This window comes from Aotus nancymaae, unplaced genomic scaffold (assembly GCF_030222135.1).
Source record: "Aotus nancymaae isolate 86718 unplaced genomic scaffold, 86718_ANA_hifiasm-v0.15.2.pri h1tg000029l, whole genome shotgun sequence".
Classification (NCBI taxonomy): domain Eukaryota; kingdom Metazoa; phylum Chordata; class Mammalia; order Primates; family Aotidae; genus Aotus; species Aotus nancymaae.
In genome coordinates, this window is record NW_026988442.1 from 25,956,853 (window position 1) to 25,974,829 (window position 17,977).

At 45.5% G+C, this 17,977-nt stretch overlaps 1 protein-coding gene across 3 annotated transcripts in view; it reads right to left on the reverse strand.

Annotated features, from left to right (window-relative positions):
• Window positions 1–17,977, reverse strand: part of SLC13A3 (solute carrier family 13 member 3) — an 84,527-nt gene that overhangs the window by 39,071 nt on the left and 27,479 nt on the right. For 2 of the 3 annotated variants that reach the window (XM_012467355.2, XM_012467356.2), the window contains exons 2-3: window positions 10,728–10,993; window positions 7,809–7,972 (exon numbers count right to left, since the gene is read on the reverse strand). In XM_012467355.2, coding sequence (XP_012322778.2) covers window positions 7,809–7,972; window positions 10,728–10,993 — 430 coding nt within the window. The remainder of the gene's footprint in view (window positions 1–7,808; window positions 7,973–10,727; window positions 10,994–17,977) is intronic. The other variant, XM_064382488.1, reaches the window with a different exon arrangement.

Below are 17,977 nucleotides of genomic sequence, written 5' to 3' on the forward strand. Positions count from 1 at the left end.
CTGAGGAACAAGAGTAAAACTGTCTCAAAAAAAAAAGTTAACCTACTAAAACTAGGGATGAGCAAACTTCTGCTGTAAAAAGCCAGACAATAAACATTTTAGGTTTTGGGGGCCGTCAGGTCTCTGCCGTAACAATACATCTCTGCCATGGGAGCAGCAAGTCAGCCACAGACAACACATCAGTGCTTGGGTTTGGCCAAACTTTTATTTGGGGGACATAAAATTTTTTTCTGAGACAGGGTCTCGCTCTGTTGCCCAGGCTGGAGTGTGGTGGCACGATCACAGCTCACAACAGCCTCGACATCCCGGACTCAAGTGATCCTCCCACCTCAGTTTCCCAAGTAGCTGGGACCACAGGTGTGTGCCACCATGCCCAGCTAATTGTTGTATTTTTCTGTAGAGAGGAAGTCTATGTTTCCGAGGCTGGTCTCTAACTCTGGGGCTCAAGTGGTCCTATCATCTTAGCCTCTCAAAGTGCTGGGATTACAGATGTGAGCTACCACTCCTGGCCTGAAATTTGAATTTCATATAATTTTTCACATGTCACAAAATACTTTTCTTATGATTTATTTCAACCATTTAAAAATATGAAAACTATTCTTAGCTCCCAGGCTGCATAAAAAATAAGCAGTAGACTGGATGTGGAGGGTCATGGCTTGTCAATCTCGATATAAAGAATTTAACAGGTCCGGGTAGTCCTAGCTACTCGAGAGGCTGAGGTGGGAGGACTGGTTGAGCTAGGGAGGTTGAGGCTGCAGTGAGCGGTGATCATGCCACTGTACTCTACCCTAGGTGACAGAACAAGATCCTGTTTCAAAAAAAAAAAAAAAGGAAAGGAAGAGAGAGAGAGAAAGAAAGAAAGGAAAGAAGGAAGTTAGGAAGGAAGGAAGGATTGATTGATTTATGATCGATTTAACAGGAAGCTGAGTTCTAGTAAAGGTTCCGTAAATGTAGGTTACCCTTGAGAAAGAAGAAAACAGAGCCCCTGGCACCGGGAATGAGTCTGACTCTCAGAGCCAGGTTACTTTGTTCTCCTGTTGGACTTCCACAATCTAACAGAACACTGACCTCAGACAAAGTCATAAGCAAGGTCGTAGCACCACCCTCAAAATCCCAAGCACCCCTCTCTCTTGCTAAATGAGTGACTGCTCCTTCCTTACCCAGCTCAGAATTGCCTCTGGTCTCCCATAGTGCCCAACCTTCAGCCCAGATCCTGTCTTGAGTTCCTTTTAACACCCCTGTCCTGAGACCCTCAGGGTGGCTCATGGCATGTGCGCCCCCTCCCTGCTGCCATAAATGATAACTCAGCTTGTTTCATGACTAGTGTGTTCCTCGGGTCTTTGGTGAAGGCCACTGATGCTCTTCAAGGAACCTATGCAGAACACAAAACAAGTTTGATTTTTTTTTCTTTTTTACGCGGGATTTTCCTTCACATGGATGTCAGGCCACACATTCAGCCACGTGGACATTCCTTGTCTCACCCAGCAGCTTGGGGAAGTCCCTTCCCCACCCTGGGCTGCTCTCGTGGTACCCCATTGGTATCAGATTCCACAGTGGCTGGCCGTGTCATTTTTCCTGTGACTGGGGCTGGCCTTGTTGGTCACCTGCAGGGGTCTAAGGGTGAAAGTCGAGTCAGCTGCTCTGGGCCATACGGACGAGGGCCCCTGGGCATGAGTGCTGGGAACAGGTCCACCCGCCACGCACGAGGCCAGGGTCCAGGGCACTGAAGTAGGAAGCGAGGGGCTATTAATAACACACTAAGGTGGAGGGCAAAGTTGCTCCCTGGGGGATGGCCAGACAGGAAAAACTCTGACTTGGTGACCCCCAGCCCCCACCATCTCTAGCTCACTCTACCATCTTCCCACCTGGGCACTGTGCAGGTGATTCCTTTATGCAGCCAGGGTGAACAGCAACTTGTCTGAGGTTACAGATAGGGAAACTGAGCTCAGCAGCTGGCCACAGCCCCCACCTGGCCCCGTTTGCTCTGCATGTGAGTTGGAAGAACCCTGATAAGAGATTGTATGTGGTATAAATAAGGTAGTGGAGGGTATTCATACATGCAGAACTCTAAACGGTAATTAGCTTTATCATATAAGATCAGGAAGGAAGGAGTTTTGCTTTTTCCTTACAGAGATTGGTAATGTGAAAACAGTTAATAACAGATATTATTTTCTGATGATGATGAAGTCATGAAGATGAAATTGGAAAACCTGATGCTGAGCTGAGCTCTTAGGCATTTACCCAGGATCCACCCCTGTGCTTCCTGTGATCTCAGTGGCCTAAGAGACCACGTGGAAACAGGCCAATAAGGTTAAGTCCCCAGAGAGACTTCTCTGGGTCCAGAAATCGCCAGTTGGTTAGAAGCTTGATTCTTCTGTAAAGTGTTATTCAAATCATACCAATCCATGAGTCTGTGTCAGGCCACGGGACTGAGAACTTTCACATTTATAATCTTACAGCTGTCTCCAAGCAGCCTTAGAGAGCTACGCAAAGTTTATTACCTTCCTCTTTACAACAGGGGAAACTGAGGGCCAGAGAGGTGGGCTAAAGTTGGGATCAAGAGGACCCAATAAGTCAGTGGCAGAGTCAGGCTTATATCTAGAACTTTGGATACCCTACCCCTGAACCTCGGTCCATCTCCAAGGCACCCACTTGGCACTCAGCAGGTCTGATGTGAAACTGATAACTCTGATCTAGCCTCCCTGGTATGACTGAGATGTTCTTAAAGTCTGACATGAAGAAGGCCCTCAGGAAAGAGTTCTTGTGTCAGTTAGGTAAAAAGCACTCCAGGGAAGGTCAAAAGCCCCAAGTTAAGCAGGTTTATATCCATTCATCCATTAAGCACTCATGCCAGCCTAGGTAGTGGGATTATTATCCCCGTTTTAGGTTTGAGGAAACTGAGGCATAGAACAGTTAGTTAAATGGCCTATTTGCATATTCATTAATTCTACACATTTATTTAACATCTACTATGTACCAACAGTGTCTTAGGTGAACAAGGCTGCACCAGTGAAGATTCACAACAATGAGAAAGACTGATACACCCCTCATGGAGCTTGGAGCCCATGGAGGAAACAGATTGTAAACCAGGAAGCGAATAAGTCCCGCTCAAGTAGGAGTGGCAATGTCGATGTGCATCAAGGTAGAAGGTCTTATTACCTGTGCCTCCGATTCCTGGAAGTCTCAGAGGTCGTTTTTCATACAACTGCCACATATTAACCACTTCCTATGTACCTGGCTCTCGTTTCTCACGTAAGAGTCAGTGTTCTTGTTTTATAGATGCTGAAAGTCGCAGGAGGTGAGTTAGCATTACGGATGAAGACCGAAGGAGGACAATGCTTCACCCAACGTAAAACACCCTTGTGTTGTGAAGGGTGGCGTCCTGGACCTTTCTATAAAAGAAAGATGCAGACGGCAAGCTAGCTTTCTATGGACAGAGAAAGGAGGTGAAAGTGTTTAGATTCAAAAGCCAAGTGAAAGGCCAGACATGGTGGTTCACGCCTGTAATCCCAGTGCTTTGGGAGGCTGCGGCTAGAGGATCACTTGAACCAGGGGTTTGAGGCTGCAGTGAGCTAATTACACCACTGCACTCCAGCCTGGGAGACAGAACAAGACCCTGTTCTAAAACACAAAAACAAAATCCAGGTGGGCCTTTTACTGGCCAAGGGACACTGGGCCAATCATGCCTTTGAGCTTCAGTTTCCTCCTCTGTAAAATGGACATGCTAATAGTGCCTCCCCACAGGGTGGTGGAGGATCGAAGGAGAGCATCCATGCAGGGGGACATTGGCGAAGCCATCGCTCACATGGCCCCTGGGTGCCCTAGGCAGTGCAGGGCACAGAACTAGGTAAAAGAGCCAGAGAAAGGCAGCAGCGCTGCCCTCCAAGGCTCAGGACCTCTGGAGTCTTATCTAGATAGTCCCACCCTGCCCTAGTTTCTGCCTTCTCTGTACCAGGCCCCACGGCAAGGTGCTTAGAAGCATAGATTCTGGATTCAGACAGAACTCAGCAAATCACCACGTTACTTTGGGCAAATCATTTTGCCTCTCTGAGCCTCAGTCTCTTTATCTATATAATGAGCATCATTACCTCCTAGTGCAATTATAAAGATTTGATGAGCTAATGAGTTTAAGAAAAAATAGCATGGGCCAGGCATGGTGGCTCACATCTGTAATCCCAGCACTTTAGGAGGCAGAGGTGGGTGGATCACGAGGTGGGTGGATCACAAGTTCAGGAGATCGAGACCATCTTGGCTAACACAGTGAAATCCTGTCTCTACTAAAACTGCAAAAAATCGGCTGGGCAAGGTGGCATACACCTGTAATCCCAGCTACTCAGGAGGCTGAGGCAGGAAAATCATTTGAACCCAGGAGACAGAGGTTACAGTGAACCAAGATGGTGCCACTGCACTCCAGCCTGGGGGACAGAGTAAGACTCTGTCACGCATACATAAAAATTAGCACAGTATCTGGCATGTGGTGGTTGCTCAGAACATGAGAGCCTTGCTCACATTATAATTATGGTTGCTGCTGCTGCTACAGATGTCCTTAAAAACCTAAAGCCCCTAGGAATTTCCTGGTCCCTCTCCTAGTCCACTGGCAGAATCTCTACTCCCTCCACCCCTGTCCTCACCTCCTGCCACCTGGTCAAAGCTCAGAACTGGTGAAAGTGAATAGCTCTCTTTGCATTGGAATTAGCCTTGTTTTAGGTCTTAGGGGTTGATCATTAACCAATTCCTGCTCCCTGATGCCACGGCCTGTAAAGGTAGGTATCTATCCCAGCCGCCAGGGTCCCCTCCCTCCTGACATCCTGCAGCATGGGGGGAAAGACTCTGGACTTCACTGCACGGCCACCACTGTGTGTGGCCTTGGGCAAGTCCCTTCCCCTTCCTGAGTCTCAGATTTTTCATCTTCATAATGAGGGACTTGGCTTTCAGTAATTTGCTTGGCCACTTTCAAAGTCTCATATGGGAGGCAGAATAATGGAGACTGAGAGTGCAGGCTCTGAAGTCAGCCAGCCTGGCTTCAAAATACCAGAGCCACTGTTTGGAAACTGGGTAACCGGGGGTGGGGGGGCGGTACTCTTTTTAATTCCTTCCTCAATTCCATTTCTCGAAATGAGGTCGATGCTTGCTCCATCTCATTCAGATACAAGGCCCACCTAAGAGTCTGTGCGTAAACTAAGTGCGCAGTAAACACTGGTTATTATTGCTTGGAAGTCCAGTGTACAAAATGGATAAAGTGAGTCTAACGAGGGTTGACATGGGGGAACGGGCAGAGGCCCAGGTGCTTGCTGCCACCTCAGGGTGACTGTCAGGCCATCCTCTTAGGGGAAACAGTTTGAAAATCAAGAAAGCCAATATTGTACAGCAGGGGTCAGCGACCTACAATATGCACCCCGAATCCAGCCCACCACCCGTTCTTGTGTGACCTGCCAACTACAAATGGCTTTTACATTTTGAAATGGTTGGAAAAAATCTATAGAAGAATATTTCCTGATGTGAAAATTATATACAATTTTAATTTCAGCGCCCATAAATAAAATCGTCTCGGCACATCGCCACGCCTGCTCGTTCGTTTTGTCTGTGGCTGCTTTCTCTCTGCAAGGGCAGAGTTGAGCGGTTGCAACAGAGCGGCTCTCAAAGCCTGCAGTATTTACTATTTGGTCATTTATAGAGAAAGTTTGTTAATCCATGTGATAAAGCTTCTCCTCCCTTACTCATGGAAGACTCTGCCCCTGCGTAGAGCTGGCTCTGCTACTGGATCAATGCTATGATTCTGAACATATTATCTCACCTCTCCAAACTTCATCTGCAAAGTACATATAATCAATTCCAGTGTTCAGGACTGTCGTGAAAATAAAATAAGCAGGACCCCTTAGTGTATGACAGGGAAATACTCATGGGACTGTCAGTGAGATGAACTTCGATGGTTTGTGGATCAACACTTAAATTTTAACAGATATATATTTTATTTAATTCCTATTTGAAAAAATGGAACTAGCATCCAAACCTATGGTTTCATGGATAATGCTTGTTGTGTTCCTTGGGGTAGATGATACAAGGCCACAGGGCAGATCTGCCATCTATCTCTCAAGATATGGCTTCTGTCTTTGGGTCCCAGGTGCCATCATATTCACATTCCATCCAGCAGGAAGGGCAGAACCCAGAAATTGCACACATCATTTCCACTCATATGCCATTGACCAGACTTAGTCACCTGACCACATCTAATCACAAGGGGAGCTGGGAGATTCAGCCTTTCCTAACAGAACAAAGGAAGAATCGATGCTGGGATTCAACCAGCCATTTCTGCCCACGTATGTACCAATTCAAAGCTTCCTTTTAGAAGACAGTTATAGAAATTAAAGGTAAGCTATTTTAAAATGACATGATGTGGCAGCTAGTTTGCAACCATAAGACCAAGGGAACCACAGAGTCGCCAATGAAAAGTCATGACATCCTTGTGCCTCTGACTTGATCCTGAGCTTCTCTAACTTCACTGTATGATTTGGGAAAACCATCTCCCTCTCAGAGCCTGTATGTAGTCATCTAAAAATACAATGGCTGTGTATGTTTTGTTTTGAAATTGTGTTAAGAACACAATTTCAGAGGATTGAGGGAACCCAATCCCTCTGTTCATAATACGTTATCACTATTTACCGCACAAACCTTCTCTTTTCTGTAATTGATTGGGTTTTTTTAGTCCTTTCTCTCCCCATATCCCACTCTCACCCTTTCTATAGCAACTGTTCCAATATGTTTAATGTGTAGCTTTTCATTACACATTTCTTTTTTTTTTTTTGAGACGGAGTTTCACTCATTACCCAGGCTGGAGTGCAATGGCGCGATCTCGGCTCACCGCAACCTCCGCCTCCTGGGTTCAGGCAATTCTCCTGCCTCAGCCTCCTGAGTAGCTGGGATTACAGGCACGCACCACCGTGCCCAGCTAATTTTTTATGTATTTTTAGTAGAGACGGGGTTTCACCATGTTGACCAGGATGGTCTCGATCTCTTGACCTCGTGATCCACCCGCCTCGGCCTCCCAGAGTGCTGGGATTACAGGTGTGAGCCACCATACCTGGCCCTCTCTTTTAAAAGCAGCATAATGCTCAATCGCGTGTACCCACCATATTTGCCTTTGCTTGTACTAGCGATAAAGCCCATGTAGCCACCAACTCCCCACACCACAGGGAATGCTACAGTGAATATCACTGTGTGTGTTCCCTCCTGAACCTATGGGAGAATTCCTTTGGCGTCTGGGAGCAAAACTGTGGGTTACAGAGTACAAACACATTTAATGTGATTAAATCCTTATGGAAGATCCTTAAGAAATGCTAACCCAGTCTACACTCTTTCTATCGGTGCACAGAGTTCCTGTGGCTCCCACTTCTGCCAACAGGGGGATTCACCAGCTTTCTTATTTCTGCCTGTCTCATTGATTAAAATGTCATTGTTTCAATTTGCATTTCTCTGAGTACTGGTGATGCTGAGCATTTCTTTGAATGCTGTAAAACACGGTTTAATTATAGTGCCTACTCTATAGAGCTGTTTTGAGAATTAAGGGAGATAACGTATGTAAAGAATTTAACTCAGTGCTCAGTATATAGCATGTGCTTAATAAGTACAATTTTTTTTACAAAACAAGGTACATGATTTTTTATCTAATTGTCAGTCATTATCATAATTAAAACACCTGACACACAGTAGTTACTCAATAAGTGTGCATGCCCTTGGCCTTCCCTTTGAACATTCCACTCCCACTCCCAAACCCTGGTGGAGCTGGCCCCAATCCCTTTGCACAGCCTCACCTGTGTTCTCTTCACGCTCCTGGCTGGGGTCCTTTTGAACCTCCTTCTGGCCAAAGAGGCTTTTCAGGATGGCATTGGCAATGGGAAGCATCATGGCAGTGGAGGCGGTGTTGCTCAGCCACATGGACAGGAATGAGGTGGTCATCATCATCCCCAGGATGAGCCTGCAGAACAGATGGCATTACAGGCAAATCCGGAGGCCGGGGCCCAGGAGATCCACTGGTCCCAGTTTGCCATCCCTGAGGAATCCAATCATCCATTTTACAGATGGAAGCTTGAGATTCCAAGCAGAAACCAAATCCACTCACCAGGTTTATTTCAGATCTAAGAAAACTGGGGTTCAATGTGTTTAAGTGAACTGTCCACAGGGGCCCAGGTTCTAAAGACATCCCTAACCTGACGTTTTCTCTTTCTTGCCCCCAAATCCTCAATGACACGCATTTCAGAATAAAGTTGCCCAGGAACCAAGACATTCCACCATGTTTCTGTCATGGCCTTCCTAGCTTCCTCCCCCTTTTCCCCTCCCACTCTTATCAGCCACCCGCTGCTGAGATTCTGCTGAACTTCTCAGTAGCATCCAACACACTTTAACTCTCCTGTCTCCCTGCTTCTGGTTGGTCCATTCCCACCAACAGAATCTAAGCCTCAGGATTTTTTTTTTCTTCATGTTGAACTCTGAATCCACCTGAAATTTACTTAGATGCATAGTACAAAGTAAGATGTAAAGAGATTTTTTTTTTTCATGGAATAAACCAATTATCCCAACTCCCACCATTTATTGGAGAATCCTTCCCTACTGATTTGGATTTCCTTTAGATTTATTCTGTGTTTCAAAAATCTGTTTCCAGACTTGTCTTACTGTTTTCATTATTGTAACTTTAGAATATGTTTAAGAGCAGCTCTACTCATTCTTCAAAGTCAAGCTCAAATGTCACGACCTCCTCCAGGAAGTCTCCCCCTATTCCCCCTACCTCTCATGTGGGCTCTCACACCATGGTGTGCCCTTGGAGACCAAATTCTACTTGGCATTGGAATCAGTTCCATAGATGGAGTCTGTCCTACAGGACTGGCAGCTCCTCCAGGAGGAGGCACAGCTACAGAGTCTAGCAGAGTGGTTGGCACAGAGAAGATGCTAGAAACTTAGGAGTCATCCAGAGCCTTCTTATTCTATGCCCTCCCCTGTGTTGATTTTATCACCCAAAGAGCTCTCAAATATATCCAATTTGTCCATCTCCACTGCCACCACCTAGTCCAAGCTGCTACTGTCTCTTGTCAGGACACCCTAAGTGGTCTTCTAACTGGGACGTATCAGCTTCTCACACCCATCCCCTCCCATCTGATCTCTGCTAGACAACTAAGAGGAATCTTTAAAACAGCAGATCTGGCCATATCCCTCCCTGGCTTAGAACCCTTTAAAGCCCAGGTTTATAACAATAAGTCTATGGATATAATTCAGAACTAGATTGGGGGAAAATGTGTATCTTCATTTTGCTAACATCTAATCAAATTAAGCATTTTCTTCAGTGATTAAACAGGCAACAAATTTCAGGTGTATGAGCAGTGCCTGAGGCTCTGTCACACCCAAAAAAATCTCTGACGTTTTCTTCTTTTTCTTGCCTTTTCGTTTTCTTTCTTTCTTTCTTTCTTTTTTTTTTTTGAGACAAGGTCTCACTGTCACTGAGGTTGGAGTGCAGTGGCGCGATCTTGGCTCACTGCAACCTCCGCCTCCTGGGGTCAAGCGATCTGCCCACCTCAGCCTTTTGAGTAGCTGGGATTGCAAGCAGCACCACAACGCCCGGCTAATTTTTTGTATTTTTAGTAGAGACGGGTGTTTCACCATGTTGGCCAGGCTGGTCTTGAACTCCTGACCTCAATGATCTGCCTGCCTTGGCCTCCCAAAGAGCTGGGATTACAGGGCGTGAGCCACTGCACCCGGCAAGATCCCGGACATTTTTATGTCACATCATAATCATTGCAGACGTCCTGAAATATCATCGGCACTCAAAGCTGCTCAACATTATGGGTGTGATTAGGCCCACTGCTGGCTCTTGCTATTTGCTGTGTTAATTAAGTAGTTCCTAAGGCACCAGGGCACAGGTGTCTGGGTTTAAAAAAAAATTAGGTAATTGTATTTTGCTGTAGTTGTTGTTTGAAACTCTGATGTGCTTTATGCATTTAAAAACGTTATTCTGGGAAGATCCTTGAGATTCACAAAATGCCAAAGGGGTTCATGGAACAAAAATTAAGATGAAAAATAACACCCCTATTTTAAAGGCCACCCAATCCTCTAAGAATAAAAGCCCAATCCTAGCCAGAAAGCCTGAGGCTCTCTAGGATTGGACCCTGCCTCCTTTTCCCTCCAAGGCCATCTTCCCTCCTCCTTCACCTCCCCTACCTTCAACTCCCATCCGACCTTCATTACCTAGGCAGGAAAATAGCAAACAAGAATGCTAACAGCCAGCATCGCCTGCCCAAGTCTAGGGGATTTACCTGCTTTCACTCATCTAATCCTCACTACACTCTATGAGGCGGGTGCCACTACATCACTATTTATAAGCAGACAGATGTTAAGTCATTTTTCAGAGCAGGTCATATGGGATTCAGCCCTGAGCAGTCCGGGTCATACTCTCAGTGTAGCCCCTCCAAAACTAAGGGACTGGAATCCCGGGGGGTGGGGTCTGGGGGTCAGGATCTCAACCCTCTCCCCAATTCTTCTGCACCTCTGAGAAAAGCTCCCCATGATGGGCCTAGTGCTATGTCTAGCATGCAGCGGGTGCTTGCTGAATAGTTGAGGAATGAATGGTAGGAACTGATGAGTTTCTTGGCCTGGACGAGTAAACCAAGAAAAGCAGGTATAGGCTTCAGAGCGGCGGTCCCTCCGCCTCCCCACTGTAGGCTGGACCTGTTACCTGTTCTTACCTGGCCGGCTGGACTCCAACGAGCATCAGGATCTTGAGGGCGATTCGCCGGTGCAGGTTCCACTCCTCAATGGCGCTAGCCATGATCAGGCCGCTGAGGAAGAGGAAGTTGGTGTCGAGGAAGTATTGGGGGCAGACCTTGTTGGAAGGCAAGATGCCCATGAAGGGGAAGAGGACGATGGGCAGCAGCGCTGTCACCGAGAGCGGCAGGGCCTCTGTGCACCAGTACACCGCCATGAGCAGGATGATAAACAGGCAGCGGCCTTCCTGCAGGAGGAGACGTATGCTCAGAGGGTCAGCGTGGCTCGGGGAAGACCCGGAAGGAGGCCCGGGGCAGGGCCTGCCCCGGCTCATTCTCAGGGCAGCAGTGGAGCAGGTGTGTGCCTAAGGCATTGACCTTAAGCAGGTGGTGTCATCTTTCTAAGCCTCGTTTTGCTCAGCTATATAATGAGGAAGCTATTTTGGTCCGCCACATAGGACTGTTTGAGAATTAAATGAAATACACTATTGTCTTAGAGATAAAGATGAGAATGAAAATAGTTTACTTGATAGGGGATTCCAGGAGGTTCTGGAAGGACAGTGGGGAAGTGAAACAGCAGGAACCCTATATAGAGAGTATCCCATGAGAAGGTCACCACTGTGGACACTTGGAGCTCAATTCTGATGGGGAACCCTGGGGGACAGGGCAGACCATGCCTTAGAGTTGTCTCAACTGGAGGCAAGGAAGTTGGAGCATTTATCTGCCAACTCCTGGCCATCATTGGTTGAAGTAGGCATCAAGTTACGTGGGACACGTGTGATTAACTTTTAGCACTTCCTGCCTCCTTATGTGCAGCCTGAGCATGCTCCTGCAGCCGGTGGAAATGCTCCCTCAGAGCATCTCAGATGCAGTAAGAAACTGCTGCTGTGTGCGGGAATGGTGAGCACCAGTGGGGACGTGGAGAGGGCACAGGGAGCAACTGCCACATCCTTACGCAGTACTTAGCACAATGCCCAACACAAAAATGCATACTCCACAAACAGTAACAGTAGCTGATACCTGTTGGGCTATTAAATGCCAGATGCTATTTATTCCTAATAAAATCCTAGGGAAGTAGGTATGATTATTATCCCCATTGGATGGATTAGGAAACTGAGATGCAAGGAGGTCATTAGCAAGGCTGCACAGACCAGGGTAGACCAAGGCAATCTACCTCCACAGCCAGACCTTCACGCAAGTGCCCTGCTGCTGTTCTCAGCTGAATATTAGAATCAATAAAAGGCAGATAAAATTAAGTCTGATCAGTGGTTGCCAGGGCTAGGGTGGAAGGTCTATGTTGTAGGGGTGTAGGTAGGGGTTGCAGAGGAGCACAGAGGAACGTTTTGGGCTGAAGGAAATGTTCTAGACCTACATTGGAGTGGTAGCTACATTGGTGTGCACATTTATCAAAACCTGTCAAACTACACACCTGTTCTCATGATGAGAGTGATAACGACAATGACTTCACATCTGATGCATCCGTGTCCCACAGGATTCATAATACCTAATGTCCTATTATTTGCGTGGTCACTGGTGGAATGAAACTATTCCTGCCCTGCGCTTGCTCTCTTATGTCCTCTCAAGGCAACGATCTTGCATGTTCTAGGAAACATGAATTTTTGCTTAGATTTGGTCCCGTCTGGAGCCATCTTATGGCTCTTACTTCCTACTCATAATAAGTTTTGTTGACTTTATTCCATGTTCACAGGACATTGAACAAAGCACCATCCTAAGAGCCACCCTCATAGAACATACACTCAGCGAAACAGGGCAGGTATCAAGTTACATGGGAGACCTTTGATTAGTTAATCCATCTTGCAGGGAGGCCAGGGAGGGACCACGGAGACCCATCAGACAGCTGTGGCAACAATCCGAGCAAAAGACACTGGCCACTAGCGTACATTGTGGGGTAGGTAGTGAGAAGTAGTTGAATTCTCGATCTATTTCCAAAGTCACGTCTGACAGCCTGGCTGATAGATCTGTTGTGATATTTGAGGGAAAGAGAGAAGCCAAGGGCAATTCCAAAGTTGTTGGTCTCGGCAGTGGGAAGATAGGGTTGTCATTTACTGAGATGGCAGAGACACACTGTCACCAGTTTCCATACCTTGAAAAACATATCCCGAGACTCTGCTCAACACACCCTACATTGGAAAATGTCCAGATTCCCAAGTCCCTTAACTTTCGTATCAGTGCTCACATTCACTCATGAAATTTACAGATGTGCACAAGTTTCCCGCAGAGGGAATTTCTGTACAGCACCTCCTATTTTCCTATTGACCTAAGATATATTGTTGTAGAGAAAAAATTAAATAAGCTGTCAGAGTTAATACAAAGTTATCCTTCAGAATACCTAAAATGTATTTGTTGGGGTCTGGAGAAGAACAACTGTAAAACAAATTAACTCAACTTGAAATGAATATCCCAAGAACCCAGGTTATTGGACACACACTTTAAAGGTTGAAAGCAAAAGCAATAATACAGAATCAAATGCCACAACTGAAAAATCCCTAAGTTTCGATCTGTCACCATTCTTTCAGTTTCCCAAATCAGGCAGATCCCTGCATCTCAGAGGTAAGATGTCTTTGAGAATCACAAGACCAGAGTCTATAAACACTTACAACCCCTAGCCCTTTGTTCAAGCAAAATCGTATGTTGGATCACAATATATAAAACAGACAAAGCTTGAATGTAAAAATCAGAAAAAAAGGCACTTTTCTGGAGAAGTGGGATGAGGAGCTGTCCATGGGCCTCTCTGTTCTCTCCCGCTCATCCATCTACCCTGGCAGCCCCTAAGCCTCCGCGATTTGGGAATTCAATGGCAGATCATCAGATCATCACCAAGCCCCTATCATTTCCCTGGCTCTACAGATGTGGAGACTGGGACCAGAGAGGGGAAGAGAGAGTCAGCAGGTGAATGTGAGAGTTGTTTCCAGAACCCCAAACTCCCCCCACAAGAAGCTGAGGCCCTTCTGTGGAAAAAAGCCCTCTTTTGTGGAAAATCTTCAATGTGTGCTCAGAGCCAACGGCCATCATCCCAGAATTCCACAGAGACAAACAGAGGGCAGGCCTGTCCCAGGTATTCCCAGCACAGCAAATAAGGATGTGGGGAAGCAGTGGCACAATAAACAGCACGCTGTTCAGAGAAGCTCCTGGAATCCCAACATTCTGCCTACAGAGCTTTAGTCACTGCCTGGGGAGCCAGTGGACCCAAGGCTTCAGACCTGGCCAAGGCCATCTTGGCCTTCTTAGGCTGGGAACCTGAGTATCAGCTGGGGACAATTGGTTTCCACAGCTCAAAGAGGCAAAAGGGCCTTCCTGAAGACACACAGCTTTGGAGAGATGGAGCCGCCTCTCCTCTTGGGTCTTGGCTCCTGGTACAGAAGCAGCATGACGCCCTGTCTCCAGCCCCTTATCCTGTTTCATGTTCTTTTGTGTAACCAGTTAAGCTCTATATGTTTTCTCCTCTATTAGAATGCAAGCTCTAGGAGGGCAGGGATCCTGTTTTCAGTGCCAAGAACATTGCCTGGCACATAGTAGGCACTCAAATCAGTTGCAGACAAGAGCAGAACTTTCAATGGAAATTTTAAACAAATGGGATCAAGAACTGTAACAGGAGATGAAACATGGCTTTGTCAGTACGATCCTGAAGACAAAGCACAATCAAAGCAATGGCCATCAAGAGTTGGAAGTGGTCTAGTCACAGCAAAAGTGAACTAGTCAAAAGCAAAATTCATGGCAACATTTTTGGGAGGATACTTAAGGCATTTTGCTTGTTGATTTTCTGGAGGGCCAAAGAACAATAGCATCTGCTCATTATGAGAGTTTCATGAGGGTTAGCCAAAGCTTTAGCAGGAAAATGCCAGGGAAGGCTTCCCAGTCCTTCACCACAGCAATGTGCCTGCTCCTTCCTCTCATCAAACAAGGGCAATTTTGTGAGAATTTTAATGGGAAATCATTAAGCATCTGTCTTATGGTCCTGATTTGGCTTCTTCTGACTTCTTTTTCTTTTCTAATCTTTAAAAATCTTTAAAGAGGACACATTTTCTTAATAAGGCAAAAACAGATGGCATTGAGATGGTTAAATTCCCCAGACTCTTAGTTCTTTAAGGATGGACTAGCCGGGCGCGGTGGCTCACGCCTGTAATCCCAGCACTTTGGGAGGTCGAGGCGGGCGGATCATGAGGTCAAGAGATCGAGACCATCCTGGCCAACATGGTGAAACCCCGTCTCTACTAAAAATACAAAAAAAAAAAAAAAATTAGCTGGGCATGGTGGCATGTGCCTGTAGTCCCAGCTACTTGGGAGGCTGAGGCAGGAGAATTGCTTGAACCCGGGAAGCGGAGGTTGCAGTGCGCCGAGGTCGCGCCACTGCACTCCAGCCTGACGCCTGGTGACGGAATGAGACTCTGTCTCAAAAAATACATAAATAAATAAAGGATGGACTAAATAGCTGGTATCATCATTACAAAAGTGTCTACAACCTGACAGAGCTTATGTTGAGAAACAAAGTTTACATTTTTATTTTTGTCTTTTAATTCCATTTTTTTGTGAACTTTTTGAACTTCTCTCATCTTATAGATGGTTCTGGAATAGAAGAAGCTGTGACTCCAAATCCAGAAAAATATATTGAGTACATTCTGCACTGATAGAATAACTGGCAGCTGAGTCAGCTGCTAGGGGCAACCCAGGAGGTCTCAAGCAATGTCTTTGTGGAACTTCCCAGCACATCACATCCAAGGTCACATGGCATCTTTACAAGAAAGGGTTCTAAAACCAAATAAGTTTTTCAGGAACTGTTCTCCCTACCACTCCCCTAAAAATCCATAAATAGTACAGTGAAAGGGCTGACAAATCATGCAGTACACACGTTTATTTGACTTTGTCTAACCCAAAGTTTCCAAAATACATTTGACCACAGATTGAAATATTTCTTAAAATCCTCCACAACTTATGCTCCCTGGAAAACAGGGTGGAAATGCTGCCAAATTGTAACCTGAAAAGGTTCATCCATTCAAAATGATTTATGACTCTCTGTCTCCTCGACTACAATGAAAGTTCCCTGAGAAGAGGGACCCCGTTGCTTTTGTCTTGTTCACGTCTGTGTCCCCAGCACTTGGCACAGTGCCCAACACATTGAGGGGGTTGGTATCAGAGAGTGTGGAATGAGTGAATGAATAAATGGGTTGTGACCCTGACTTTTTGCTGACCACCATACTGGAAGTTCAGGAGGTAGAGATGAGTAAGTGAACATCTGCCCTTGAGGAGCTCAGAGTCTAGGGATCAGGCAGGTGGATGCAGACTTAAATAACTACAATGGGACCAACATGTCCCATTGTAGATGTGGTTATAAGTAAGCTAGGGACACCTAGGGGAAAGTAATTAACTTAACTTAGAGGATAAAGGGAGATCGCAGGGAACACTTATCTTAGAAAGAGCTATTTAAACAAAATCTTAGAGAATAAAAGCTTTTGCAGATTCCTAAGGTCAGAGCCTCCCCTTTGTCCAGCAGGCACTTGAGAATTTATTTGCCAATTGTACTTTAAAATACGAGGGTGGATTTCTGGAGCAGTAGGGGATCCTTGCAAATTTGCTCCTCTAACTCAACAGGAATTGGTGTGTGTTGTGCATGTGTGTGTGTGCATGCATGTGTGCATGTGTGTGTGTGTTTCCTCCCAATCCCTCATTCACAGGAACCCCATCCTTCTAGTGTGTGTGATCCTCATGAATAGCACCAAAGTTACAAATTTAAGAAGGCAATATAGCTTCCTGCTAGGGACACTCTAAGGTCAGAACTCAACAGATGACAACAATTTTAAAAAGACATGACTCAGATCTTACAATATCAAAGGGATACAAAAGGGATAGTTCGAACAACTTTTTACCAATAACTTTGATAATTTCAAGTAACCAGAGAAACTTCTTGATAAACACATACCTTTCTCAACTATCAGAAAAAGAAATTAAAAAGCTGAATATTTCAGTATCTACTGAAGAAACAGAATCAATCATTAAAAACCTTCCCACAAAAAAGTTCCAAGCCCTTCTGGCTTCAATGGTAATTCTACCAAACACTGAAGGAATAAATAATACCATCTTGCACAAAGTCTTTCAGAGAGCACAGAAAAAGGGAACATTTCCCAATTCATTTTATGAGGAAAGGATAACCCTGTTACCTGGGTGATCCTGATAGAGGCATTAAAAGAAAAGAAAAGAAAATATAGTGTTTGAGAACGGTGATAGGCAGTCACCTGGAACCAATTCTGAGGAGCTCTGGTGAGTTTCCTTTTCTATCCAGCTTCCCATCTCCATGAAGGAGAATAACTACGGTATAATGACAATCACAATCACCAACATTTTTTGAGGATTCTTTAAGTTTCAGATATTTTATATATATTAACTCATTTAATGCCCCTAACAACCTTTTCATAGAAGCATCTTTTTTTCTCTTTTTTTCTTTTTGAACCAAGCTCTCGCTATGTTGCCCAGGCTGGTCTTGAATTCTTGGGTTCAAGTGAACCTTCTATCTCAGCCTCCCAAGTAGCTGGGATGACAGACATACACCAACACATCTGGCTTCAGGGAGGTACTATCACTTTCCCCCTCTTTTGGGAAGAGAAATTATAAAAAGGCATCGATTTAGGTCATGCATATAACTCTGTGTCCCAGGTAATTCAGTCCCAGGGTAGTGTTGCGGTTTACAAACTGCACAGTCTAAACAGGAATTCTGATTTGTAGACTCTTCTTTCTTAAACATTTAAGGGACTCAAAGTATAATGATCGCTAGCAATTAATCAGCAAGTAATTTCCAAGTAATTGCATTTATGAACTCATTTTATTCTCACAACAATCCTTTGAGGCAGATATTATTAGCTCTGTTTTACTGATGGGACAACTGAGGCAAACAAGAAAAGTCAGGTAACTTGCCCAGCAGCTGCTGAGGCAGTCAGGATTTGAACCCAGGTGGTGGTCTGATCAGAGTTTTTTCTTTATCACTTTGTATTTCTGCATAATTGGTGGGTGTTCTTGTCAAATGCCCACCTCCTCTCTATTCTCTAGCATGCCTGAAAATCTCTCACATTTCTAGATGAAGAATACCTCTCTCAAGCTCCCTGGCTTGTCCTTGCCATTCCTGCTTCTCCGTCACTCCCCGTCTCTGCCTCACTGTCTCCCATAAGGCATACTCGTAATAACCATCCCGTTTCCTCCCAATCCCTCATTCACAGGAACCCTAA